Source organism: Pollicipes pollicipes, unplaced genomic scaffold (genome assembly GCF_011947565.3).
Source record: "Pollicipes pollicipes isolate AB1234 unplaced genomic scaffold, Ppol_2.1 Scaffold_2555;HRSCAF=2994_pilon_pilon_pilon, whole genome shotgun sequence".
Classification (NCBI taxonomy): Eukaryota; Metazoa; Arthropoda; class Thecostraca; order Pollicipedomorpha; family Pollicipedidae; genus Pollicipes; species Pollicipes pollicipes.
In genome coordinates, this window is record NW_023596136.1 from 38,712,052 (window position 1) to 38,739,541 (window position 27,490).

General features: G+C 52.8%; 1 protein-coding gene across 1 annotated transcript; it reads left to right on the top strand.

Annotated features, from left to right (window-relative positions):
• Positions 1 to 266: 266 nt before the first annotated feature.
• LOC119104698 (xaa-Pro aminopeptidase 1) lies at positions 267 to 27,439 on the top strand. The gene is made up of 17 exons (XM_037228418.1): positions 267 to 333; positions 5,312 to 5,429; positions 6,469 to 6,562; positions 14,624 to 14,800; positions 15,565 to 15,679; positions 16,101 to 16,214; positions 16,621 to 16,773; positions 17,149 to 17,275; positions 18,862 to 18,988; positions 19,420 to 19,566; positions 19,787 to 19,988; positions 20,611 to 20,759; positions 21,229 to 21,325; positions 21,989 to 22,057; positions 22,922 to 23,097; positions 23,703 to 23,834; positions 26,501 to 27,439. The coding sequence occupies exons 1-17, from the start codon at positions 303 to 305 to the stop codon at positions 26,606 to 26,608; spliced, it is 2,136 nt and encodes a 711-aa protein (XP_037084313.1). The 5' UTR covers positions 267 to 302; the 3' UTR covers positions 26,609 to 27,439.
• The last annotated feature ends 51 nt before the right edge of the window (positions 27,440 to 27,490 follow it).

A 27,490-nucleotide genomic window follows, 5' to 3' on the forward strand; every position in this document is an offset into this window, starting at 1 on the left:
CCATGAACCGCCGGCGCCGCGCCTCCTCAGACCCACGAACCGCCGGCGCCGCGCCTCCTCAGACCCATGAACCACCGGCGCCGCGCCTCCTCAGACCACGAACCGCCGGCGCCGCGCGCCTCTGTGCCTCGTGACGAACCGCTCATCTGGCTCTACCGGTGGCGCGCCGGACATGCCCCGGGGCACCGCTGCGCTCGCCGAGCGCCCAAGGTCAGCTGGGGCGCCGCACCGGCCGGCAGTCAGCGGCCAACTGCGGCGTGCGGGTGGGGAGCGCTGGTCGTCGTGGTTGCTGTGGCGGAAAGATGCTGTCAATGCGGGTAGTTTGCCTGTGGGGTAAGTTGTGGAAGTCTGTGGAGAGCCTGGAGTGCATGGGTACTCCCCAGCCCACGTGGTAAGCGATTGAGGATTGCGGGTTTTCCAAACGCAGAATTTCTGTGCGAGGGGCGAAATTTCGCCTTATGAGTTGGGGGAGGGGCTGAGCAATGAAAGATAACTCAACCCCATTGGCGCTGTCCAAGAGGTCTGGGAGACGCGCTGCCTTGATTGGGAAGCGGGAGATCCTTCCCTCTCGTCAAGGGCGGAAAAGAGAGCTTCATCTGATCAGCAACGCAAAAAATACAATCAGTCCGGAATTGGGGTGGTGCTAACGGCGCGGTAAGAAGAACGGGTATTAAATCCTCGCCGCCGCTCCGCACCACCGCACTCCATAGGCACCTAATGGCTTGTACCTGCTTACTGACGTGCCGATGTAAAAACTGCGGCATGCACGCCGACGTGAGCGGAATGTAAACGAACGATGTGAGTACGTGCCGTGCAAGGAACTTCGTGCGTCCTGCGGGGGTGGTGAGATGTTTTTCACTGGCGAGATTGTGTTGTGTCTCCGTTGCGACATCTTGAATGCGCATCTTTAGAGGTATTGTTTGAAAGGGATAAAGTAGAATCGGATGAAGTCGAATAACAAGTGGTCAAAAGGGACACGTATTGACAAGGATAAAGGTAGAATCAGAACGAACTTAAGGACAAAAAGATGTCCTGTCCAGTTCTGTTAATTCGTCCCGTCCCTTAAATACTGCGTGTTATTTAGCAGACGCTGGGATAGAATTTCTAGGTTAAAAATCTGTATATGGAGGCTTTAATACGCGCCTGGGTGGGCTGGTTAAATGTCAGACGTTCTGTTGGGTGGGTCAATTTTACCCCATTGAGGTCTAGAAAAAATGAGAGAGCTAGAGACACCAAATTTACAGAGTGGATTTCACGGTATGTGAACTCAGTGATGCCAAAATTTGATGTTCTTAGGTCATGACCTGGTCAAATGAGGCCAAATTTCAGATTGGTGCTCAAAGTGCAGCCAGGCCTCCCTATACAATCGCATTTAACTTAGTTACCTTTTCTTGAGCAAAAGACCATTGGTGTTTATTTCAAGTCAGTCACCTCGCTTGACGCTGAGAGGGCCATAGTTAACAAAAACCTATAAGTGCTTTTTCTATTTGAATAAGCGTCAAGGATTACGTTACACGGTATGTTCCTAAGAATAAGGTGTTGATTTGGCTTATGTAAGGTCAGTGTCCCACTCTGACCTTTCAGAAGTCAAAGGAAGTCTACAAAAACTCTAAATGAGCTTTAGAAGCTACCCCTTAAAGCGAAATTTACAGTAAAAAAGCAGATTGGTCTTGACATCGGTGTGACATTTATGACTGACCCAAGTTCAATGAAATTTGTCGGAACCTTGAGACACGCTCGGATGGGGGTCAATTTGACCCACCCTAAGATTTTTCCAGGATGACTTACGAACGCCGCGGCGTAGCCGCGCTACATTTTGCAGAGTTTTAGACGATTGAATAACGGATAATTTCCGTTCAAAAATTTGGATGTAACGTGCGAGGCCACTGACTTTCAGCAGGTCAAAGTCAGGCAGTAGGTTCAGCGAAGTTAATTTCTAGGGGATCATTCAATCTGATGCAACAACCGAGTGTTGACGAAGCTAGGAGAAGCGGACCAAGGTCAAAGCCTGCCTGTTTTCTTACTCTACGGCTTGCTGTATGGGGTAAATTCTAGTGCTCATTTCAAATTTATTGATAACAGAAACCGCGTCATGCAACTTTCATGGCCTTTTTTCAAGCCCAGAGTAGGTGATTGACGTAAACTGGTCCAGGTGAAGATTTTGCTTTTAGGAACATATTGCTTAGCGTAATATTTGTCGCTTATTCAATGCAGAACTCCTTGCAGTTTTGTATGATTTTGGCCACCATGACCTTTGAAAGGTCAGACCTGGTCACTGTTTTTAAATAAGCATGTAACCTTTTGCTTAAAACTGGTATCTAAGTTCCGGGGGCACTGTGGAGACCAACCTGGAGCTTAACCTTGCTTGACCTTATTTGAACCGAAGGTCATGACTCAGGAACCTCAAACCTAGAACTAAGTGAGTTCACGTACACAGTTCCGTGAATTTGGTGTCTATAGCTCTTCTAGTTTCTGAGATCTCAGAGGGTCAAATTGAACCCCCACCCGCCTGAAGGGTATCCAACCGGCCACTTAGGCGCGTTAACTTAAATTGGCTTATTGCTTACGAACTATCTCAGCCGGACGGCAGAACAGCTGAGGCAAGTTCAGGTGTTGCGCATCCTGGACCGCCAGATGGCTCACCTTGAGCACCTTTTGTCGTCACGATTTGATGAGTGGTGAATTGCTGATGTCACAGCTGTTGCTGATCATGTTTTTGCTTTCCATTTGAAATTCGTATACCACCAGTCATGATTCTGCGGCAAAAACGATTACCACTTTTGGGTGGGTTAGGTGTTATCTGGGACATTATGTACTTTTGAAGGCTATCACATATTGCAGTCACGTGTTCTTCCACCCCGTATGTTGTGTGAAAAACCGGAATAGTTGCGGACTGGCCTCAAATATGAAGAAGCTGGCGTTAGAGACACAGGTATCTGCGGGATACTACCCGGACCAAATGAACTGGAGGATGATAGTTTAGGTACCTAGAAGACCAACAGTTAGAGAGAATTGTTCATAACTTCTTTGGTCCAATATCGGCGTTTTGGTATTGTTCGTGTACCGAATTAAATACCCGAGAAATATTATTGTTTTAATTCATATATTCATATAATCCTTCATTTCTTATAATCAATGCATCGATGCAATCGTTGATTGTAATTGTTTAGCTTTGATATAATCGCTATATTGGATACAATCGCTTTGAGGTAATCAGTGTAATCGTTATGGGGTATAACAACGTCTTTTACTCAGTATCTCCACCCAGGTTTCTTGAGAGCCTTTAACTTCGCATAATAACTCAAAAACTCAGAACTTAGTGTATCCCATAATGCCGGAAAACCAGGTGCGAGGCTTTTTCTTATATCAAGTATTAATTTTTCGCCCACATGCACTAAGGCGATGAAAGCATTGTGGGCTCGATCAGCGTGGAGGTGGTTCCTGGTCTCCGAAAGGGGGGGGGGGGGGGTAAGTGCTGAAAAAACTCTTTTTGAGCAAGACATTTGGCCGTGTAGCACTGATGTGAATGCTGTTGACTGAAAAGTAATATCACGTATACCTGTAGAACGTCTAAGCTACTATTGCTGCAATGACGGTTATGAGTGTTTTGCGTATTTTTTCTCGTGCAGCACATATGTTACGCATCTGTATTAGTAGTAGAAATCATGTCGCGTGCACGTAAAGGCTGCGTAAGTTTATCAGGACAGTTGAGTATAATTAAAGTATACATTATGCTGTGCAGCGCTGATGTGTTTAAGTCTACAGTGCAAGGAATGCGGTAAGTCAAGTATACATTTTGCTGGCAGAACTGGTGTCGTGTATAAGTCTTTGCGATGAAAGTGATGTGTGTAATCACTGCTCAAGGTTTTTGCATTAGAACTGACGACGGGCATAAGCTTTCAAGTACCGGTTTGTTGCGTAGTGCTTATTTTGTGTATAAGAATATACATAGTATATAGGCAGTTGTATATAAGTTTATAAGTATTTAAGTTATATGTCCATAAGTATGTGCATCAGTATATAGGCAGTTGAAGTAAAATTGCAGCAGTCTTGCCGGGAGAGTTTCTGCTTCAGTGTTAGTGTCATGCAACCAGCATGGGGGGAGGGGCGGGGGGCACCTCGACATTGGGGTGACTATGGCACCGCAGACATGCCATGGTCCACCATGCGGAACAGCCGCCGAGAAACGTGGGAAAAGCGCTGAGCAACCGAAGCTGCGGGTGCGCGCTCTTGTGTTTTCAAAGGCAAGAGCTTGCTGTGGAGCATCTTGGTGTACTGCTTTCGGTTAACTGTTTCCACGTAAGAACCCTATCTCGAACGTTTAGCGGCTGATGATATTTTGGTGCGTTGACACGCTTTATCAGAACGCATGTTCCCTCGTTCCACGATGTCGCGCCTTTGTGAGGTTGAGGCACTCTTCTCATGCCCCCCCCCCCCCCTCCCACGGTGTGACCGCCCATGCCGCGTGACACAACTTGAAAATTCGACTAAGAAGGCCCAAAATTTCATGGATGGCGTAGCATAACATAGTTTTTCTCTGTCTGTTTAGTTTTGCGTGTTCGTCTTAAATTCTTAGCTATCGACATGTATTCATACATGGATGCATGGAAATTAGCTCATAAGAGGGGAAGGGGGGTGTCACCTCGGTGGCTACTACGTGAATATGCTTCCTAGTCCTAGCTCCTCGTCAGCCCCTGGGGTACGACCGTGTGGGCATCGGCAAGCTACGTCTGCCTGAGGTGTGCGTGCCCCAATGTCTTCGATGGTCTACATCCTGTCATAAGGCAGGATGTAGATCCTGATCTAGATCTTGAGCAATCTCAAACATGCACTCGCATTTTTCGGTGGCGGAACCAGGGGAACCAAAGAGCGCTGGATAAACCAGCGATGAGGTGTCACAGCGAGTATAGAGACGTGGACTCTTTCATGAGTCTGTTGTGCATGTAATTGGCTTCCATATTTTGGCAACTTTCATTAATGTGTCACTAGGTGTCATGCACCGGAGATATATGGTTGTAATGATAGTTTAGTGATGGCGATGTGTAGTAATGTAATGCTATATAATACTGTGCGAAATGGCAATAATATGTGAAATAATAGTAATTTGTAAAATGGTAGTTACGTGTGAGATCTCAGTCTTTCCCAGAAGATCGCGCCCGACATCTGCACGGCGTCCGGGTGGGGATGGAAGACTTACCTGCATTAGGCATTAGGCTTACTACGTCCGCCTGATGCCTCACATTGAGAGGCGCCTGAACCCGCTGTCCTGATGGGAGGGCTGTCATGGTGAGTTGGTCGGCTGTGTCGCCAGGCGCGCTGGGGCTGGCGGCCGCCCTGGACCCCAACCAGCACCCAGACCTCGCTGAGAGGCCCACCTGCAGCGGGCAAAACATCGTGCAGCCCAAGACCCGCGTCACCACCACCGAAAGGTCAGTGGTTCTCCTGAAAGGTCAAGGTCAACGGCCGATAGCGTTGCGGCTACTGAGGGGCACTCAATCCGGGCTGCAGGCCGTATTGAAGGGCTGGAGAATGGAGAGCGTTGGTGACGGCTGGTTGTTGTGAGCGGTTTGAAACCCTCAATAGCGTCCGGCTTGCACGACAGTGACGGACTGGCAGCAGGCACCCGTGCACGAATGTGCGCCATTGCCATGCTGTTGAGTCAAGGTCGACAGCATGTCGCAGTACTGACCAGCGCTGGCCGACGGATTACGGCTTCAGGACGTGTCACCTGCTGGGATTAGCCTGCGCCTGCGTACGTGGCTCCTGTTTTGTCTCAAGAAGGTGTCCGATCGCTAGCGCACGAAGCCCAGTTATACACGTACAGAACTGTGACGCAACAACGACACGTACTTCAGACGCCTTTTTACTTTCTTCACGAATGTGGAAGTCGAAAAGTGTTCTGTGCAGACGTGAACAGAAGTGCAGCTGCTACCCAGGAGAACTATAATTGGATCTAGCCTTGGTGCGAGGCGTGCATTTGTCTTGATCATTGTTGATGTAAATCCAGGATTACAGCTAGAACCGGTGGTGGATTTTCAAAGTCAGTGGGTTGTGCTGCGCACGGCACTGGAACTCATCCCAGGAAATTGTGTCCACTCATGCCAGGTTTCCCCTCCACCTGGAAATGTTCACTTAACGAGCATTTCTGCCGATCCAGACAGTTGTTGACATTCTGGACGTCTAACTGATCGTGGCGATGGGGACACGTGTCAACCGACCTCCGCTAATCCGCCATTCAGCACACGTGCATCTCGATGAGCCGTCTGAAGCATTGGCCAGCCCCGACATGTTCGCCGGCGTCAGCGCACCACCTCAACCCAAGTCCCGTCCGAACACAGCACTCCCCGGAGCGGGCGTCTGTTCAGCGGTCAAATCGTGCAGCCCTTTACGACCCAGTGTGTGCCGAGCGCGCGCACGCCGGCCCCCTGGCCGCCGGCCAGTGCGTGACAGCTGTGGGCGCATCCGCAGGCTGCGCGACCTGCGTCAGCTGATGGCGACGCCGGTCGACGACCTGTACAAGCCCATTGACGCCTACATCGTGCCCATGGATGACGAACACCAGGTATGTGGCGGCGGCGCGCATGAGGGGGCGCGGTCCGACCGGTTCTCCGCGAGGCTTTGAAAGCCTAGGCCGGATCAGTTCACTTCCCTGAAGTGCAAAGTTTTGTTGGCAGATTCGGACTTTCTTCCAAGGGTTGGGGTGGATACTTCGTGGCCCCACCATGAACCCGTATGGCTGTCACGGTGCTCCACACCTTCCTGGACGCATTATTTGGCGTGGCTTTCAGCTTTTCGCTCACATCAACCGCGGCGCGGCCGTTTGTCCGCCTGCATACCTGCATCCGTTTGCCAACCTGTGTAGCAGATTAGCCTAGCTGAGGGCTGACATTTGTTCAAAAATATTCTTGCGCGCTGGCGCACGGCATGGCGGCTTGGCCGGTCTGTGGGGCCGGGCATGTTACAAGGACAACGCCGTGCCGGTAGTTGATGCGGAACTCGTTCCCAGAATCTCGCAGCAGAGGAAAGGCCAACTGCAGGATGGGGTCGTCCAAAACAGGCTCCCTCGAGCCTGGATACGAGCTGACGCCGTGCGCAACCGGCTTGCTCGGTGCCGAAAGGCCGCATGTCGATTCGATAAGTTCAAGGCGGTCCCGGCATGTCCTTTCTCCGAGTTCGGTGACGACATCTCGACGTATGTACAGTCTCCGTGTCCATGGATCGAGTGGCCGCTGGGATCTCGGGAATTCCGGCGCCTCCGAGTGGCTGCCGGTTACGGGTCCGATCAAATCAGAGCCGAACCAGCTGCCCGCCGGCTCCGAGCGCCCACGCTAGCTCCGTAAAGTTTGCAAGAGAGCAGAAAACAACACTCGATGAGTGTTTTTCTATCCCACCTCATAAGAAAGCTGTTGATCACATCTGACCTAGGGAGTGCTCACGTGGTTCCGGCCAACCGGGCTGTTGGAGGGAAACAGCAAAAACATCGAGTATTCAACGGCCCGGATGCCCGGAGGCATAGATTGTTTGCCAGAATGCGTCAGCCCAGCTACGTACCTCGAAAAGAACAGACACACGATGCAGCAACTAGAGCTGCACCATAGGCTGGGCGAACCCCGCGGCCGGCCGACACCGCCGAGCCTAAAGGCTGGCCTGCCGACCCGACCTAGCGGAGCGCTGGACTACCGGCCGGGCTGGGCTACACTATCGGGCTGGTCTGGACCGGTGGCGCCGCCGAGACCGCGTCTCCTGGACTACCAGTGCCTCTCGAATCTCCACACCAGCTGTCGTCACAACACCGTGCCGTCACTACAACGTCCACCTTCTATTCCCACGCAAGCGCGGTGCGGACATAGCGTCGATCCCTCTCGTCAGCGGCTGCTTTTTGCAGGCTCCGGCAGCCCAGTGGTGGGTGTCGGAGGCGCCGGCGGTCCTCAGAGGACGCTGTGTCGGGTCGACAGTTCAGGGTCCGGGCTCGGCGGCGCTGGCTGGCCGGCGCGTGCGCCCGGCATTGGCTGCAGCTCCACTTGCTGCGCCGCGTGCCTTTCCTCATCAGATACGCAGCCGGCCAGACGCTGGTCAGATACGCAGCCGGCTAGACGCTGGCCAGATACGCAGCCGGCTAGACGCTGGCCAGATACGCAGCTAACGAGACGCTGGCCAGATACGCAGCTAACCAGACGCTGGCGTGACCACGGCATCTTTTTGGCCTTGGGTTTTGGCCTTGGGTGGCCGTAATGATGTCTTTTCATGGGAACTGCTACTTGACATTCGCAATGGAATGCTCAGGACCTTTGCAGGACGACTAGAACGATTAGGACGAACCTGGCCGATTTCCAGGCAAAAAATACGTGGTACGCTTACGCTACGCTACCTAATACGCTACCTGGACCCGTCCGATATACCTCGCTTTTGGTATGGTCGCCGTGAAACGTTGCCAAAATGATACGGAGGTGAGACTCTTTCTGGTTGCTGGTTTCCAGGCACATTCACGCAGTTCGCGAATATCTATATACGAAATGCATATGTATAATATAATATATAATATACATAATATCAATATCTATTTACGAAAATTTATGGCATGCGGACTGAGTTCCATCCGCGTCACTTGCACGGGTATTTGCCCGGCATTGGTGTATAAGCTGCATGTGACATGGGGTGTATTAGAGCGGCCGCACACCCACTAAAATCCCCTGTTATGTCGGACTAGTTAAGCAGTTGAAACAGCTGGACATATCTGACTTCTATGCTCACCAAATGCGCTGCATGCATTTCTGCTTACCGACATGCACGGCAGGACAGCCAAAGCATAGCCAAACGAACGCATTCAAAGTGGTGTGCTCTAAGCGGCACGTACGACGATTCATCTCCCCTTTACATCACCGTTAGCAGTGCCACCGCAGCGTTACGACTCGGGTGGCAGACCGCCACAACTCTGCTCCGAGGGTAGCGCCGCCATTGTTCTCAACGCCACTGAATGAAGTGCTCTTTGTCCTCGGCGTCCTTCCGGCACCATGTCCCAACCTGGCGCGAATGATGCCCGCGCACGTTCGTGATTAGTGCAGCGAGCAGGTTAGGCGTCTGGTGTCTTAAAAAAGAAAGCGTGCTTCACATCTCGGTCAAGTGCGGGTTCCATTTTCAGTAACGACCGATTCAGCACGCAGCAGTGCAATCTCTGACGTCATTGAATGCGACGTAGCGCTCCTCGAAACGGGGTTTGTAATGACCTTATTGGAGAAGGGGAGAAATTCGTCAGCATCTGGATCAAGGCTTTCATTTCACAACATTCGAACATTTCAGACTATATCACCTCATTTTGACGGGACTTTCACGACTTGTGCAGAGTTGCAAACTGCAGACCGCGCGTTTTGCAATTGAGGAACGCGCGTTTGACGATTTTTTTTAGAATATTCGTAACCGGGTGGGATTGATTTGGTGACACGCATCATGCAACTTTGTTAGTCTCATGCAGATGACTGCATCTTTGCGGGCTGGGATAGAGGGGGGGGGGGGTGGCGGATCTGGTTATGGTGGGGATCTGTGGAACTGCATGTGCCTTTGTCTCGCTCTCATACATAGTCAAGCGGATCTCTGGCCGTGTTGGGGTGACGACCATGCAAAGTCAGTGTTGCCATGCCTGGGACCGGTTTGCCCGTTGAGTGAAGATGGTGCTTGTTATTTATGACTCCAGCCCCGTCTTGTGCAGCTCGACTGAGTCAGCGGCGGAAGCCCCTGCTGCATGCTAGTGGTTGGCTTCTGGCTATGTGAGCTCCTGGACTTCTGATGAGTGTGCTGTCCGGGTTAATGGTAGTGTTCCGCATTTGTATGCTGGGGGAGGGGGGGGGGGGGGTTGAACTGAAATAGCCATCTTGAGGATCATTCGGTGCAGGGTACAAGTCCTGTCCTTAAGGTTCAAGCCCTCTAGCTTCTAAGCTACACGACCGCAAAGATGTGCAGACTATTTCGTACGGATTATTTCAAGGTCACATAGGCACCCATGACGCCAGAGTAGCGTCAGTCAAATCTGCCATTCCATTGTCCATGCAGCGACCAGGGCCAATGCAAATGTAATTGTCGAGTCGTTTATATCTGGCGAACGTGAGCTCGACTTTCATGTATACTCAGTCAGTCGGCTCTCAATCAATATTTTGCAAAGAACGAGGACGTAATCAAGCAATGACGTATTGAGGAGCATATTTACTCAACGGAGAAGCGTGCTGGCTAGAGCAGCGTTTTCCGCTTAATTAAGATCTGTCAGTAGTCATAAGTCAGCTTTTTCATCACTATAAAAGCATACTTCGATATTTTCACATGTGGAGTTCCCGTTAAAGAGAATGCTCCACATTGGACGATATTGAGATAAGCATGAAATGATGGAATAAGCTCACCTGTAACTATTGGTACGCGTCTAAGGGAATGTTCCACATTTGAAGATATGCACATGGCATCAGACATAATGAAGAAGGCTCATTGTAATTATTGGTGTACTTTTAAGTGGAAAGGATGACACTAGTTAACACAATTTTTCTGTTTAGTAAAGAGGCTCTTCAATGCGTCATTGTTTGATTTCGTCATCGTGTCTTGCACAAAATTTATTGAGAACCGATTGATGACTGTTATATCTTGAAATCGGGCTCACGAATGCAATATTTGAACGACTCGACCATATTTTTCTCGGCCTTGATCGACGCATGCATGTGGAATGCCGATTTGAATGACGTCAGTATGACGTCATGAATGCCAAGGGTGACTGAAATACTCTTCCAGAAATTATCCCCCACTTTTCACGGGCCTTTAGGTCAGAAACTTGAGAGGTTTATGGTTTTAAGAACGGCAGGGCTGTGAATTGCACTAAAAGCTTTTCAAGATGACTATTCCAGTTCAAAACCCCATGCAAATATAGAATACTCCTTTTAAGTGCAAAAGACTGCCGTAAGCAACAGGTTTTCGCAAAGTAAATATGTTCCTCAATGCGTCATCGTTCGTTCATGGAACGTTTTTATGAGATGAGAGTCTCCACCAGACTGGCTATACCAGAATTACTACTGCAGCGGTCGAGTTGACTCACTTGTAGTACTTTGACTCGCCGATAGGTGGTGAGTTGATCGTGTGAAATGAACCAAATATCGTTGTGCATGTTCTTTGGCCTTTTCTTGTGGTGTTTTTATACATTTTTTTCCATGGTCTGGGATTTTATGTGCACTTGCATCCTCAGTTACGACGTTATTCTTGAATTATTCAATTCCAGCCTTATTTCAGTCAGAACTAGTGGTACTGCCTACATTCCTGTATGAAGCGCCACAAAACGTGGCTCGTGTTCGAAACTTGCGTTTTTACACGTAAAGGTGGTTGGAAATCATTCTTGCTGACGAACTCCAGACAGGAATAAATCAATGATCATGCTTTTCTCGACGCTCACCACAGTATGGCCATTGAGGGGGCGGAATTCGTGTTAAGCTGCTATGATGGAATGCATGTTTGGATAACTTCAGTTGAGGCGACATGAAAAATTTTGTACAGTTTTGAGTGCTCCTAGCTCAGAAACAAAATAATTAGTCTTAAAAAGGAAGTATCTGTAAACTGCAGGGATTGAGTTTGAAGCTAGGTGTATCAATGTCCAACCCCATTTCAGTGTGGAATAGCCGTTTTGACTTACCACTAAGGCACAAAGTAGGACTGCGTTGGTCGTGGTAGATTGCGTCAGCTTTTGATGAGGTCTTCCCTCCGCCCAAAATATGGCCACCAATGAAATCTTTTTCCGACTGCTTCTGATGACTTCACATAACCACCGTTAGGGGTACAGATGGCACGTAGAGTCGCATTCTTATCTATGGGAGACTTTTTAAATGGTATATTGAAAGTGATGGTGCGTTTTTCCCTGAAATGGAGAGCGGTCTGATGCATTTGTCTCAGTTGCAAGTGGAGCACTACTAGAGCTGCGCCACTGCCCATGAAATCCGCTATCTGGGTATATAGTGGGTTTGGGGGGAGTGGGCGGGGCAGTTTTCAAAAGTTGTGGAAGGAAGCTAGAACATAAAGGGCGTGTCCCTCCTTAAGAGCATATTTCCAAAACATGCTCTAGGGAGACCTCAGAACCAGTTACACCTAATAATAGCACTGGGTAGTGCTGGCGTAGCACCGTCATGACAGTAAGGGTATGAATTTTACAGATTTTTTAGTCCAAAGCACACTGTCAACGCGTTGTGACAGCACTACGCTTCTTCCCTGTAGTCGCCGCCGCCGTCGCTATGACAGCCACCGCGCGCACGTCTATTGGCGCGAATAAGATGACATTCGTGATTGGCCCAGCGGGCAAGAGCCTGTTACTGGGAAGTTGATTGGTGAAAGTTTGAGCCAGTGTGTCACATGGGTCATATGATATTCCCATTCCCAAAGCCAAAATGCACCCCAAAAAGAGCCTCAGTGGTAAAAGTCGTTAGGGACAACACGAAGCTATGGTATAACGTTTCCTTGAATTTGCGGGATAATAGCCTCATGTTTGCATATCTTTTTGTCTAAACAGAGTGTTTTAAGCCGTCCTATCATTTGATGCACAAACTTTTTGACACCTTAGTGTGTTGTAAACATCACCCCAACGCAAATGAAATGTATTTCTTCCACAATGGTGAACATGGAATCCAATGAGATTTTTCCGGCAGGGTCGGGTTTTTCAAATCGAATCTCAAATCTGAGGAATTCCGATGATTTGGAGAAAACTGGTAATGCAAACTAGTGTGGGATGCTTCCTTTAATCAAGTTTATTATGCAATACTACACACATCATACATATTACACTCGTTCATAATACATACTACACACAACTGTTCTGACTGTACATGGTGTTGAAACGATAGCCAAATTAAACAAGATTTTTGTAAAAAATTCATTTGTGCACGTTAGTTAGTATCGATGACCTGTCTAACGTATTGCAACTTGGAAATGGGTGGCATTGTGTCGGCCGATTCTGTAGTAAGTACATAATCACGATCAGAGTGCGTGGTGTCATCACCGCGTATTTTGGAATGCGCTCTCGTAGGGATGGAGCCGTTTCCAAAAGCTGCTCCTTTTTTAATCTACTAGTGTCGGGAACTCATCCAGTTTTTTTTAGCGAAAGCAGATTTTTCATCATTTCTTTCACGTTTGCCTAGAGTGACGGTGACCCGGCACCACATACAGGCCTCCCCCCCCCCCCCCCCACACACCGGGAGAGTCCACGCGTAACGTGGTGCTTAACTCGGGCTGTGACCTGGGGCTCCTACGGCCTGGGCACCTGGCCCAGCTGTAGAGGAATGGGGCCGGATGTAATGTTGTCGCCTGCCGAGCGGCTCCGGTTAGTGCCCGGATGCCAGACGTCCTCCGTCCTCAGCAGCGCCGGTCAGGGCCCGGGTGCCAGACATCCTCGGTCCTCAGCAGTGCCGATCTGAGCCCGAGTGCCAGACATCCTCCGCCCTCAGCAGCGCCGATCAGGACTGGGGTGTAAGACATCCTCCGTCTCCAGCAGTGCCGGTCGGGGCCCGGCTACCAGACGTTCTCCGTTCTCGCTTGTTTTGCCACCACGCCGACGTGGTTACACTCGATGTCCGGACGAGTGAGCGGGGGGCAGCCAATGCCAGCTGCGGCCATGCGATGTGTCAATATGCGGCCGGTCTTAACGTTGCTTACAAAGATGTTGAACATCTCTTCTACAATGAGTGAAGAGGGATATTTCGCACGTCACTGTTCTATCGTCAAACACGGGTCTTTTTGAAACTCACTGCAAGCCGATTTTGAGCGTGGCGCACGCTGGGCATAAATTATTGGTGATGCGTATCAGGGTCCGTTACCGCCAGTTCGACCATACGAGGTTTCAAGTCACTGCGCACGTGGAGCAGCACACACGGCAGCTGTTGGACTGAATGTTTCGCCCTTGCCTAGCGTGGGTACAGCACAGGACCCAGCAAGAACAGGAACCAGCAAAAGTGGGCACAGGACCACATCCGAACACAGCCCCACCTCTCCCGGAGCAAACTACTGGCTACAACAAGCAGTTCATCACGTCAGCGCACATTTCTATTTGCAGCAAGCACGATATCTCTTTAGCCGGCAGAACATCGAATCCAGAGAGCATAGTGCCACCTCTGAGCACAGGGCCATCTGCAGCGAGAACAGTACCAGCAATAGCGAGCACAGCACCGGTTTCAGCGGACGCAGCTCAGCCTGTCTCCGTTGGAAGAACCATGCGTGGCCTGTACTCCCCGTCCACCATCTCCTGACCCTCCCCTGCGCTCCGCCCGCGGTCGGGGTCCGCCATCTCCTGACACGCCCCTCCCCTCCGCCCACAATGGAATTCCACCATCTCGTGACCCGCCCCTCCACTCCGCCCGCAGTGGAAGTCCACCATCTTCCTGACCCGCCCCTTCACTCCGCCCGCAGCGGAAGTCCATCTCCTGACCCGCCCTCTCCCCTCCGCCCGCAGTGGAAGTCCACCATCTCCTGACCCGCCTGTCCCCTCCGCCCGCAGTGGAAGTCCACCATCTCCTGACCACTGCGTCCGCAGCAGAATTCCACCATTTCGTGACCGGCCCCTCCCCTCCGCCTGCAGTGGGAGTCCACCATCTCGTGACCCGCCCCTCCCCTCCGCCCGCAGACGGAGTACATCGCGCCGCAGGACCAGCTCGTGAAGTTCATCAGCGGCTTCAGCGGATCGGCTGCCACCGCTGTCATCACCGCCGAGAGGGCCGCCCTCTGGACGGACGGGCGCTACTTCCTGCAGGCCGAGGACCAGCTCGACTGCAACTGGTTCCTCATGAAGGAGGACGCGGGGGTCAGCAGTTGGCGGCGGCGGCGGCCAGCGCGAGCTAATTTCGGCTCTGCGCTTTTAACTGTAGTGAAGGGGTAGCTCGAAAATGACTCGGAGTTCTTGCGTAGCATGATAGCGACGTAGTATTTGGGTGGCATTGTTTATGCGTAATGATACATCAAATTTACGCCATTTTGAGTAGCAGACGACGCGTTTTGTAGTTTGTAGTAGTTACTGCACTTAGTTGGTTGCGTTTCATCGCGCGTATTTCGTGTATTGTGTTGCTTGCAGTAGTTGTTGCATTGTGTGTAGCAGTTATTGCATGGGACAGCATTTATTGTAATGGTCATGCGAAATTTAATTATATCACGTGTTTTGTGCTCTCAAAAACTCAGGGCATTCTCCTCTTGGTTCTAACTTGCCTGTCAAACACGCGGGACTCTGCGTAATATTCCCGCCGAAGTCAAAAACAACGGTCGCACAACTTCAAAATCATTTTCACGCTAATGCATGACAGACGTTGTTTAGTCTACGCATGGTATGCACGTGCTCAGCATGCCGGCTTTGGTGCCGGCAACTGCAAAGCCCGTGAGCGTGCCGTGCCTTGCCGTGCCGTGTCGTGTCGTGTCGTGTCGTGACGTGACGTTCCATGCTCGGCAGGCGCCGGAGCTGTCTGCGTGCCGTGCCGTGCCGTGGCGTGACGTTCCAGGCTCGGCAGCATGTCTGCGTGCCGTGCCGTGCCGTGCCGTGTCGTGCCGTGCCGTGCCGTGACGTTCCATGCTCGGCAGGCGCCGGAGATGTCTGCGTGGCTGGCCGCCCAGCTGGGCGCCGGTGGCCGGGTCGGCTCTGACCCCCACAGGATGTCAGCCCGCACGTGGCTTAACCTCAAGGAGCAGCTGAGTGGTACGCGCGCTCCCTCCCACCGGCCGCTCTACGCTGTCGTGGTGGGCATTGCGGACGCTCTTGTTTCTGGGGAAGTGCATTGGTTGATTGGTGGTTTGGTTGCCAGTTGTTCGTAAGCTTGTTTTCGGTAGTTATAAACATTTATTCTATTGCGATTCCTTTCTTCTTCTTTTTTTTTGGGGGGGGGGACGAAAAGCGGATGAGATACACGCGCCGATGGCGTGTGAATTGATTACTTTATGTTCAGAGACTTGGCCCCAACTTTCTGCCACAAACGGAGTCCCAAATTGGTCCCACATTCCGACAAGTGCAAGTCAGGCAAGCTGTGTGGAGCGTTTGCCGCTGCCGCGGCGCTGTTGGCCGTCCCTGTGGGCCACTGTACGAGCCTTCGGGCATTCGTTCGGTGCTGTCGTGTCCTCAGCTGATTCCGTGGAGCTGGTCAGCGTGGACGTCAACCTGATCGCGAACCTGTGGAAGAAGGGGCGGCCGGAGCCGCGCAACGAGCCTTTGACTGTGCACCCGCTGTCGTACGCCGGTCAGTGGCATCCCGAGCGCCGCGCGCCGCGCGCCGCGCAACAGCCCAGCTATGTAGCTGTTATCTCCTGTGCTTGTTAACGTCTGGGTAATCACCCCAGCAACCGTGCTTCCATCGCGTTTCGTCGTATGCCATCCCGTCTCTGTTTGACTGGTCTCCTCAGCGGGCAACACCCTCCGCGTCCACTACATCGGTTTTTTGGGAGGGGGATGTCGCACCAAGGCCCAGGGGCTGGGGTTCCCGAACGTTGGCCGGCGCGTCTTATGTGAAACTCCCCTCGTACGGTCTTCGCGTGGCAGCCTGGGACCGGCATCGGCTGCGCCCCTGGCGCGAGGCACGCGCCGCCGACAGCCAGCGGCCGCGCTGCCTCACAGCGTCGCCGACCTTAGGTCACCCTCGTCGGCAGGCGTGTCCTGGCAGGACAAGGTGGCCCAGGTGCGGGCGGCGCTGAAGGCGGCCTCCAGTCGCACGAAGAAGGTGGAGGCGCTGCTGGTGGCGCAGCTGGACGAGATCGCCTGGCTGCTCAACGTGCGCGGCGATGACATGCCGCACACGCCAGGTCATGCCCTGAGGCGGACGTCTGTGAACTGAAGCAGACCATGTCACCGAATGTGTAATGTGAAAGCATTCTGCTGCCATGCCAATGCTGTCATGTTTATTTCCACCATCACCATCGTTTTTCCACCATGTGGCATGGCTTGCGCGTTTTCAGATAGGTTCAATAACCCCACACAAAATCCTGCCTCACGTCAGTTCGCACGCTGTCCTGCCTGCCTAACTTCGTCGCGACTGTGCGACCCTCCATTCTTTCACGTGCGCCGGCATCGCTTGCGATCTTTCGTCTGTGCAGGCGCGTTGCAGCACACACGTCACCAATTCCCAGTGTGGACGTCACGTCATGGCACTAATCCCGGCCCGGCCTCGGTCATTACAGAGTTTAAGGGCTACGCGGTGGTGGACATGGACAGCGTGCACCTGTTCGTCGACGACAGTAAACTGACATCTGAGGTGCGAGCCCACCTGCGGACCGACGACTGCACCGAGTCCGGCGACTGTGTCATGTAAGATCCTTCACTGCTGGGAGGGGGAGGGGGAGAGGTGCGAGCCCACCTGCGGACCGACGACTGCACCGAGTCTGGCGACTGTGTCATGTAAGATCCGTCACTGCTGGGAGGGGGAGGGGGAGAGGTGCGAGCCCACCTACGGACCGACCACTGCACCGAGTCTGGCGACTGTGTCATGTAAGATCCGTCATTGCTGGGAGGGGGAGGGGGAGAGGTGCGAGCCCACCTGCGGACCGACGACTGCACCGAGTCTGGCGACTGTGTCATGTAAGACCCGTCACTGCTGGGAGGGGGAGGGGAGGGGAGAGGTGCGACCCCACCTGCGGACCGACGACTGCACCGAGTCTGGCGACTGTGTCATGTAAGACCCGTCACTGCTGGGAGAGGAGGGGGAGTGGGGGGGGGAGGTGCGAGTCCACCTGTGAACTGACGACTGCACCGAGCCTGGCGACTGTGTCATGTAAGACCCGTCACCACGAGGGAGAGAGGTGTGAGCCCACCTGCGGACCGACGACTGCACCGAGCCCGGCGACTGTGTCATGTGAGACGCGTCACCAGGAGTGTGTGTGTGGGGGGGGGGGGGGGAGAGAAAGGTGCGAAGTCACCTGCGGACCGACGACTGCACCGAGCCCGGCGACTGTGTCATGTAGGACACGTCACCAGGGGGGGGAGGGTGGTGACCGCACCATGCATGGCATGCATGGCGAGTGTATACTGATCATGAGGAAGTGGGAAGGGGGGTCCTGTGCCTGGCGAGTGCTGATGCGGAGCCTGACCGCTGACACGGCCTTATATGCCTGTTGACGTCCCCCGACGGCGTGACCGAGCAAACCGCCCACCAGTCGCCGACTAAGGGTTGCGACCTGGTCCGGTCAGCCGCGCTTGACTTCTGTGTGGGGATCCCCAGGCTCAGGTTCGCAAGGCGCCATGACCCCGGAGCGCTAATATGGCCGTCACGGACTATGGAACTGCACAATTCTGTGCACCACAACGCGCTTCACGTACTTTTTGCAGAATAAATGTATCCTTTTTCGCGCGTTGACCAATAACCGTCATGGGCGCTGCCGTTGACGGATTCTGACGGACGTTAACGTCAGGGAACAGCGCGACGGAGGCCGAGCACGGGGCTCGCGGCGGGAGGGAGGGGCAACATCCCCGAGCGTGAGGATTGTCATGCAAAAGTGACGTGTGCATTGGTGTGCTGTACGTTGGAAATCGCCTTTGATCGTACGTCGCGCCCTGAGTAGAGCTTTCCCAGGGTCCTGTCCAGAGAGATTCGCTCGGGTTCTGCCGGAATGATGTGAGACACGCGAGCGTTGCTGACTCCCCGCTGTCGGTTGTCGGCCTGGCGCCACTGTGAACGGCGAGAGCGCGCAAAGTCTCAGATGGTCGCTCTAGAGGATACAACGTCTTCGATGCTGTCAGAGGGCCTCCGGGCGCCGAATTTGGTGTAAGAACTGATCGGCGCGCGTAGCACACACAGATTAATAGCAAAGGCAAATGCTTGGCAAAAACGCTTTGCATCCACCAGAAGCATTTTCGAACAAAAGCGAAATTATTCGCCTTCTCTCACGACCCGTCAGGATTCGCCCTTACGAGGAGGTCTCCAGCTTCGTGGCAGAGACGGCCCGGGTCAAGTGGACCGGCCTCGTGTGGGTACCCTCCCGCTGGAGCTACGCGGGGGGAGCCAGCTACGCCCTCTACAAGCAGGTCAGTCGCTCGAGAGCGCATCTCCCAATGACTTAAGAAACGTATGGTTGCCTTTTGTCCTGCCGCATGTTATATTGTCATAACTTAGCTGATTCTGGCGCATAAATAACGCCAGGTAGAAATACCCTCCACTCTGGGCATGGTGATGGTGTTTCGACAGCGTCGGGGATCTTAATTTAATCAGCCAGAAACAATGTCTGGGTGGGACTGTGATCGCCCCGCGTTTCAACAGTGTCATGGATCTTCATATAATCAGCCAAAACCGATCTCTAAGGGGGCCTGGGGTCGTCTCGTGATGAACGTTGTCAACGGGCGCGTTTTTGCCAAACCGGCGCGCGGCGCTGGTGTTCGCCCCAAATGTCCGGGGCGCGGCGCGAAGCACCGCTGGGCCGAATCCCGCCGTAAGCCGCCGCCCTTCGCGTTCTCGGCAGGTGCCGGACGCGCAGATTCTCTTCAAGCCGTCGCCTATCATCCGCATGAAGGCGATGAAGAACCCCGTGGAGGTGGCCTCCATGAAGCAGGCCCACCTGCGCGACAGCACTGCTCTCTGCGACTTCCTCGCCATGCTGGAGCAGTCGGTGAGATGGTGTCTGCCGGGGGAAAATGTCATACGTATATATAACGGCAGCAGGTCGCACGTGATGATTTGGGAACCCCACGACGTTGCAGCAGGCCGAATTGTGCCTCCCACAGCAGTGACCGCGTGGGCTTTCCTGAACCACACCCATCTTCGGCAAACCCGCCGCTGGTCGTGTTGTGCGGCCCTGCTTCTGACCCTGCACCCTCGGACCGCGCCAGGTGGGCCAGGGCAAGGCGTGGACGGAGCTGTCGGTGGCGAGCAAGCTGATCGAGTACCGGCAGCAGCAGGACTTGTTCCGTGGGACCAGCTTCACATCGATCGTCGGCTTCGGGCCCAATGGGGCCATCATTCATTACAAGGCTTCCCCCGAGACGGACACCACAGTGGACTCGTCTGACGTTCTGTTGCTCGATTCCGGGGGTATGTCTGGCGTTCTGTAGCGTGCCGAGTGTGGTCCCCAAATGTGTTGACTTTCTCCATTCGCGCCGTAGCATCGAATGCTGTGTTGGGCGGGTGACTGCGTAAGCGGTGCCCGCGTGAGGCTGCATTTCGGTTTCGCCCAGTTTTCAGTGCAATGTGATATCGTATACTGCTGTATTTACCTGGTGCGTGATTCGTAGCATGTGATATAATATATATATATATATATATATATATATATATATATATATATTATTATTTATTTATTTGTTTATGCTATGTTAACACAAGAATGCTTTAATAGATCCTGGGAGATTTCATTCTTGAAGACCAGGTGTTTACTGCCTGGCGAGCCTGCAGTTAAAACAGCGGTAAAATGTATCTTTCAACGAGTAGACCGACGTCGGTTGGGTTCTGTATCCATCCGCAATACGCGCATAATTCGAAGAGCCTGGTTTGATTCCCGCCGCGGGTGTGCCCCAATGGTTCCGACGTGGAGAACCAATCCACAGTAACAGCGCCGTAGCCACCGCCTGGAGTCGAACAGGCTGGCAGTACTCGGACCGGCCACAGGGTGCTCTGGGCGTGCCTCAGTCGGCGGCGCCGTGTCGCGTGTCCGCAGGTCAGTACCCGGACGGCACCACAGATGTGACCCGCACCATGCACTACGGCCAACCCACCGACTTCCAGCGCGAGGCCTACACCCGCGTCCTGATGGGGGTCATTGACCTCGGCCGGGTGGTGTTCAAGAAGGGCGCCACCGACAGCCGGGTGAGAGGTCACGGGGTCACCGCCGCGTCGCGCCAGAGCTCTTCTGCTGCGTTAGGCACGCCAGCTGAACTACTGACCACGTGACCAGCCCCGAGCACCTTGATTTTCGCTATATTCAAACATTTTGCCTGGCGTTGGCCGCCTGCTACATGATGTTTATGTTTGGAAAAGCTCACGTTCTAGACGTTTGAAGTTTTTCCCCACTAACGATTCAACAATTTTTATGCTACCTTTTCCGTCCCTTACATATTTTGTTCGGTTCGTCAGTTTGTATGTCGTAATATTTTTGAAATATATAACGTCATGTTGATCATCGGGGCTGCCCCGCCTGGCGTCTGCCGAAACGTGTTTTGACTTTGAACAGCCACTTTGAAACGATGATGTCCTTTGTATATTTCGTTTTGTGCAACGTTTTAAGTGTTGTGATCGTTGATTCTTCGTTAAATCAACTACCTCCAAATATCTCCAGCTGGATATTTTGGCTCGCCGCCATTTGTATGATGTGGGCCTGGACTACCAGCATGGCACCGGCCACGGCATTGGAATCTTCCTGCAGGTGCATGAAGGTAAGGCATGGCTGCATGCGACAGATAACACACACATGTATTGCGATGGTCTGTTTTCGCATGGGCGGATCCTGGGGGGGGGGGGAGGCACGGGGCCATTCCCCCCCCCAAAAAAAAACCTCTGAGAGCATGTTTTGCCCCCCCCCCCCCCAAGCATTCCCAGAACTTCACAAAAGTTCCCTCTACTTGCCGTCTGTTTTAACTTTAACTGTTTTAACTGTTTTGTTTTAACTCCTGTTTAAGATTCAAGAGCATTTCGGTGTTTTTCGGTTTTGAATGTTGTCCCTACTAGGTACTCGCGGGAGGCGCCATGCACTGGACCTCGGATCCCACATCAGCCAGCTGGCGACGAACGGTTGCCCCCTCCCCCCCAAAAAAAAAACAACCCCACGCTAGATCCGCCCTTGTGTTTTCGGGTGCAAGTGGCACGTTACATGCAATACCTTGCACACTGCTCAGTGTGTCGCGGTTTTAGATAAGACATCAATACTGACCATGCGTTAAAACAAATTACGTTAGCCATTTGTTTGTTCGGCATGATCAAACAGAGCCGCAGTGTCGTGACGTGTGTGGTTGCTGTTTTTCCAGGTTGGCTGATGTATGTAAATGATTAGGCTGCAGAAAATATATTGATCAATGCTGTTGCTCTCTTCTTTGTGACAGCGTCTACTCAGCTGAGGATATATCAGAAAGAGGAGCACATCATGGAGGAAGGAATGTTCTTCTCAAATGGTGGGTGTTTTACCTTGGGCCGCGTTCTAAACCCTCCTCACCGTGCAGGCCCATGTTGTTTAACTAAACTTAGCCTTCGTTCACATTGCCGCGATGCACTTTTGTTTCAGTATTGGCAATGCTATGAAGGGCAATCATGCTCACCGCCCCTAGGTTTCAATAAATCGTGGTCAGATGTAAGGGTGCTGCCGGAAGCCAAGGTCGCTCTTGTTGTCTCCCGCTGGAGAGGGTGTGTGCCTGGATGATGTGCGAGGCTAAAACCGTGCTGCCAGTCGTGGACATACGTGGCTACCAAGGTCTTTAGCATTACCATACCACGGGAGAGGGCTCTCAGTCGGAATCGTCCCGAGTCGAGCTAGGACTGCCGCGATCTGAGAGCGGTGCGCTGACCACCGGGTCTGAGCGGTGCGCTGGCCACCGGATCTGAGAGCGGTACGCTGACCACCGGATCTGAGAGCGATGCGCTGACCACCGGATCTGAGAGCGCTGCACTGTCTACCGGATCTCAGCGGTGCGCTGGCCACCGGATCTGAGAGCGGTGCGCTGATCATCGGATCTGAGAGCGGTGCGCTGACCATCGGATCTGAGAGCGGTGTGCTGACCACCGGATCTGAGCGGTGCGCTGGCCACCGGATCTGAGAGCGGTACGCTGACCACCGGATCTGAGGGCGGTGTGCTGACCACCGGATCTGAGGGCGGTGCGCTGACCACCGGATCCGAGGGCGGTGCGCTGACCACCGGATCTGAGAGCGATGCGCTGACCATCGGATCTGAGGGCGGTGCGCTGACCACCGGATCTGAGAGCGGTGCGCTGGCCATCGGATCTGAGGGCGGTGCGCTGACCACCGGGTCGCCGGGCCGCAGAGCCGGGCTATTACGAGGCGGGCCAGTTCGGCGTCCGGCTGGAGACCATCATGTTCGTGAAGTTCGCCGAGGGACTGGCGCACAACTTCTCCGGCCCGTACTTGGCCTTCGAGCCGGTCACCCTCGTGCCGTTCGAGCGCAAGCTCATCAAGGAGGAGCTGCTCAACGAGAAACAGGTGCGGTGATATCAGGAGAAGAGACGGGCGGGCGCTCGGCAAATACCAGATTTTTTGCTGGGAACGATCCAGGTGTGGGACACACATCGGTCTCGGAGGCGGGGGAGGGCGGGGGGGGGGGGGGGGGCGGGGAAGGCCTGCACTGGTCTGCATGAGCGTGGTTTTCTTGTGTTTGATCGTGATAGCTGACGAGATTTCCTCGGTGGTGTCACATTCCAAGTGTGGTGAGGTTCAAGAAGCTTAGCGCTGTATCAGCGAACATCCGGCTTTTGCACGTTTTTTGATCTCACCGCTCAACGAGTCCAAGAACTGTCCCAATTTCAGCACTGGTAAGTGTGAGCTACAACCTGCACATCAAGGTACCAATGCATTAAACGCATTAAAGTTATTATTACGCAAGTTATTGGCCTGCACCTTAACCCAAGTCTCCTTGCGTTTGGCGTATTGCCTACGCCGAAACCTGCCTGAGGAAAGCATTCGTCTGCATTTTATCGTCTCTTGCTAACGAGCACTGTGTTGGAAGGATGCTATGTTTTGCATGTGTGTGCCGCGTTGTCTGGGTCAGCGCTCGGCCCGCACGCGACCTTGCTTTTCATCGCCGGCAGCTGGACTGGCTGAACGCCTACCACCAGCGCGTCAGGGATGAGGTCGGGGAGATGCTGCGCAAGCAGAAGCGCGCTGCCGGCTACAAGTGGCTGATGGACAAGACGGAGCCGATCCGACGACCCCAGGTCAAGGTCAGTGGAATGGGCGGCGACGCGCTGGTGGGCAGAAGTGTTGACGGTGGATGGAGCGGTCGTGGATGGACGTTTCAGACATTGGCGCTTGCTGGGCAAGTCAGATGGCTAGTCGGCGCAATTCAGTGCAGCACTCGTGACTAAAGGCCATTGGCGGTCGTAATGTAACAGTGCGTGCAAAAGCATGCGGTAAATGGGGCGCGTCGTAGCGATAATGTTACACGCTGTACATGTCACGTGATAAGCGTGAGCCAGAATAGGTCACAGTGGTGTAGACTGTGTTCATTAGTGGTGATATTTACTACTACTGTGGCGTTGACCTTCAATTGCAATAACGCCTCTGCCCGTACATTAGCGTAAGCTGTTATTTCGAGTCCGTACAGTGTTATTTGTGAAACACTGGCGCTTTTAGGCATGTTTGCAGACTAGCTTATTCGTAAGAAGTTTGTTCTTTACAGCAGTTTCTGTGTCGGTAATGCATAGGGATGTGCGCGTGCACGAATGTCGACTCAGTTCAGACTTATCGCTTGCTTCGAATCATTTGACTCGTAACTCAGCTTTTGAATGAAAGATTCGATTCAAATGTGACCCATATATATATATATATATATATATATATATATATATATATATATATATATATATATATATATATAAATATATATAGGCACAAGTAGTGGAGTAGAAAGATGGTAATTTGAACCTACGAAATGCAGTGCAACAAACAATACCACTCCTGTGACCTGTCACAAACCGGCCCTCTTAAGCCTCAGCCACAAAGCTAGCATATTCTACCTGGCACTTACGACCCAGACCCATCAGTTATATAGCATGCAAGGTGGACTATACTGTACTAAACCTGACAGTTGGCAGTCTGCACCTGCCAAGTGCATTCACATGCAGGTAATCGGATTTCCACCAGCCAGTACTAGCCACGCTGTGGACGATGGAATGTCAACAATGCAACATCAGATTGCAGGTCTTGCAACGGCGATGAAATAGTATAAGTTACCAACATAATATAGCGTTACCTGCCTGCCTGAACTCAATAACTAATATAAATGACCATTCAATTTTCACAAACAACCTCAGCAGAGCTCCATTTCACTCGACCCGCGTCTTCCAGTCAGCAAGGAAATGAGCATTGAACTCAGCTCTGAACAACTGAACTAGAGACAGGCTAACTTAGGCGCTGACTGTGGTTTCCATCAGGATACCTTAGTCACCACGTCAGGTCACTCTGTGATGGGCTAGGAGTCGAGACAGGTTTCCGCGCCATACGGAGATTAGTGTTGTGCGCCACTTCATCCACACCCCAGGAGTGCTTAATTTGGGGGCCAAACGTTCACAAGTCTCGTCTTGCATGGACATAGTTTTTAATAATATCCCTGCGAGGCCATGTGCGACATACAATACGCATATCAGGTGTTCCTATTTATTTCATATAGCCTAAGCAAAAGGATTGTTACGGCAGTTCAGGCAGTAGTAAATGAGGTGTAAGGCATGGATTAGTTTGCTGTTGTGACAATTCACCAGGTAAAATTTGACCACCTCTTTGATTTTATTGGAGACCGCCTATCTTTCACTGCTTTAAGGGCAGGATATAGGAGTGCAGAATGGTTGTACCATATGATATCCTCTGGTTCCTGGTTGAGATTTCGCAAACTTAAGTTCAGGATCAATTATACGTTGCTTGCTGCTTAGAACTTACGACAGCAAACTATGTATTGGATCTGCAAAAAGCGTTATCACTAGTGCTACATGCAGCTTTTGAACACTGAAATGGTTTGTTAAGTTGTATGGGGTGTGCTGTGTTTCCTCATGTTACCATTTTCATTTGGGCCATATGACTCACTGACAACATTGTAAGTAATGATCGACTTATGATTCAGCTCATGAAATTTACGAAGAATGTGTTTCAGCTCATGACGCAATGCAGCATTTTTCCTACTGCGCCGATTCAGCTCAAGACTCACCCCCAAAAGTCATGAGTCGATTCATGATTCAGCTTGAGTCGAAGACAAGTCTGGTCACGCCCTTGGCTCCACTCTTTCGCACGACCCCCCCCCCCCCCCTCCCCTTCAAGCCAATCCCCGTTCCAAATGGTCACGCGTTATATGCATTATGCGTTATCCCGGGTCACATGCGATTACATTTGGTGGTAATGCATGCGTCTTGGTGCCTTTTGGTGTTGGGGGCAAACGGTATCACCACCAAATTTGGGTTGGTGCCGTTTGCCCCCATGGCTGGTCGCCGGTCGGCTGTGTCTGTCCTGTGTGACGACGGGTGTGACTAGCATGCGTTGCCAGTGCTGGGCAGGTATCGCCGAGCGCGCGTCCCATGTCGGGGCCGTGCCACAGTGTCCCGTGTCGGGGCCGTGCCACAGTGTCCCGTGTCGGGGCTGTGTCACGGTGTCTCGTGTCGTGGCCATGTCATAGTGTGCTGTGTCGGGGCCGTGTTACAGTGTGCTGTATCGGGGCCGCGTCAGTGTGCCGTGTCGGGGCGAAGTCGTAGTGTGCTGTGTCGTCGCCGCGTCACAGTGTGCTGTGTCGGGGCCGTGTCCCAGCATGCCGTGTCGGGGCCATGTCATAGTGTGCTGTGTCGGGGCCGTGTCACAGTGTGCTGTGTCAGGGCCGTGTCACAGCGTGCCATGTGCCGTTCCGCAGGACTGTCCGACGCTGGGTGCGGCCGGGCGCGGCCTGGGCGACGCGTCGACCGCCGCCGCCCTTCTGCTTGCCACGGCTGCCGCCACCGTCGTCTGGAGACTGGCCTGAGGGCGGCCCTCGCGGCGCTGCTGGGGCGTACCGGCGCACAGGCACGGTGGCACAGCTCACGGACATACAGATGTGCCACCACCCCGCTGGCACAGCAGCGGAACGCGCCGGCACGGCACACCAACAGCGCAGCGCACCGGCATGCCGTCACAGCGGCACAGCACAGTGTGCCGGCACAGCAGCGCCGCATATCGTCGTACCACAACAGCAGCACAGCTGCTGGAATACGGTGGCGGTATGCCGACGTAGAGGACAGAAGCGTGCCCATGCAAGAGTGCAATGCCCAGTGCACAACGTGCAGCTTTGTACACCACTCCAGTACGCATAAACACGACATCTACCCACGTAACAGGACGCAGTGACTCCCCAGTTTTGTGCTGGCATGCCGTCCGGATATGACGTCATATCACGCCATCCGCCACGCAATCTTGCAAGCGCGCCTCGCCAACGTGCCGGTTCGCTCCGCCAACGTGCGAGCACGGAGAGCGTGGCGAGCCTGCCGGGCAGCTCTGGAGTTCGGAACGTTCAGAACGTTCATCGTACATTGATGCAGGAGAAGTGGGGCGTGCGCTATTTTCGTCGCGGTTTCGTTAGAAAAGTGTTGTATGTGCATAGTCTGTCTGGGCTGGTATGTGCGTTTTTGTGGGAATCTAACTGCATCTTCAATAGGATATTCAGTAACGTTGGGTTGAAGCGCGTTATATATTGTTCAATGGCATTTTACCTGGTTGAGATCGTCAAAACTTATTTGCCATTCGGTAGGCATCCATCGAAACGTTAAATGCGCCAGTAGCATGTAACAAATGTGGGCAAATAAATGCAATACCTTTATGTTGCTACGCCTTGGAATCCGTGATACGATGGCTACAGAAATAGACCGGC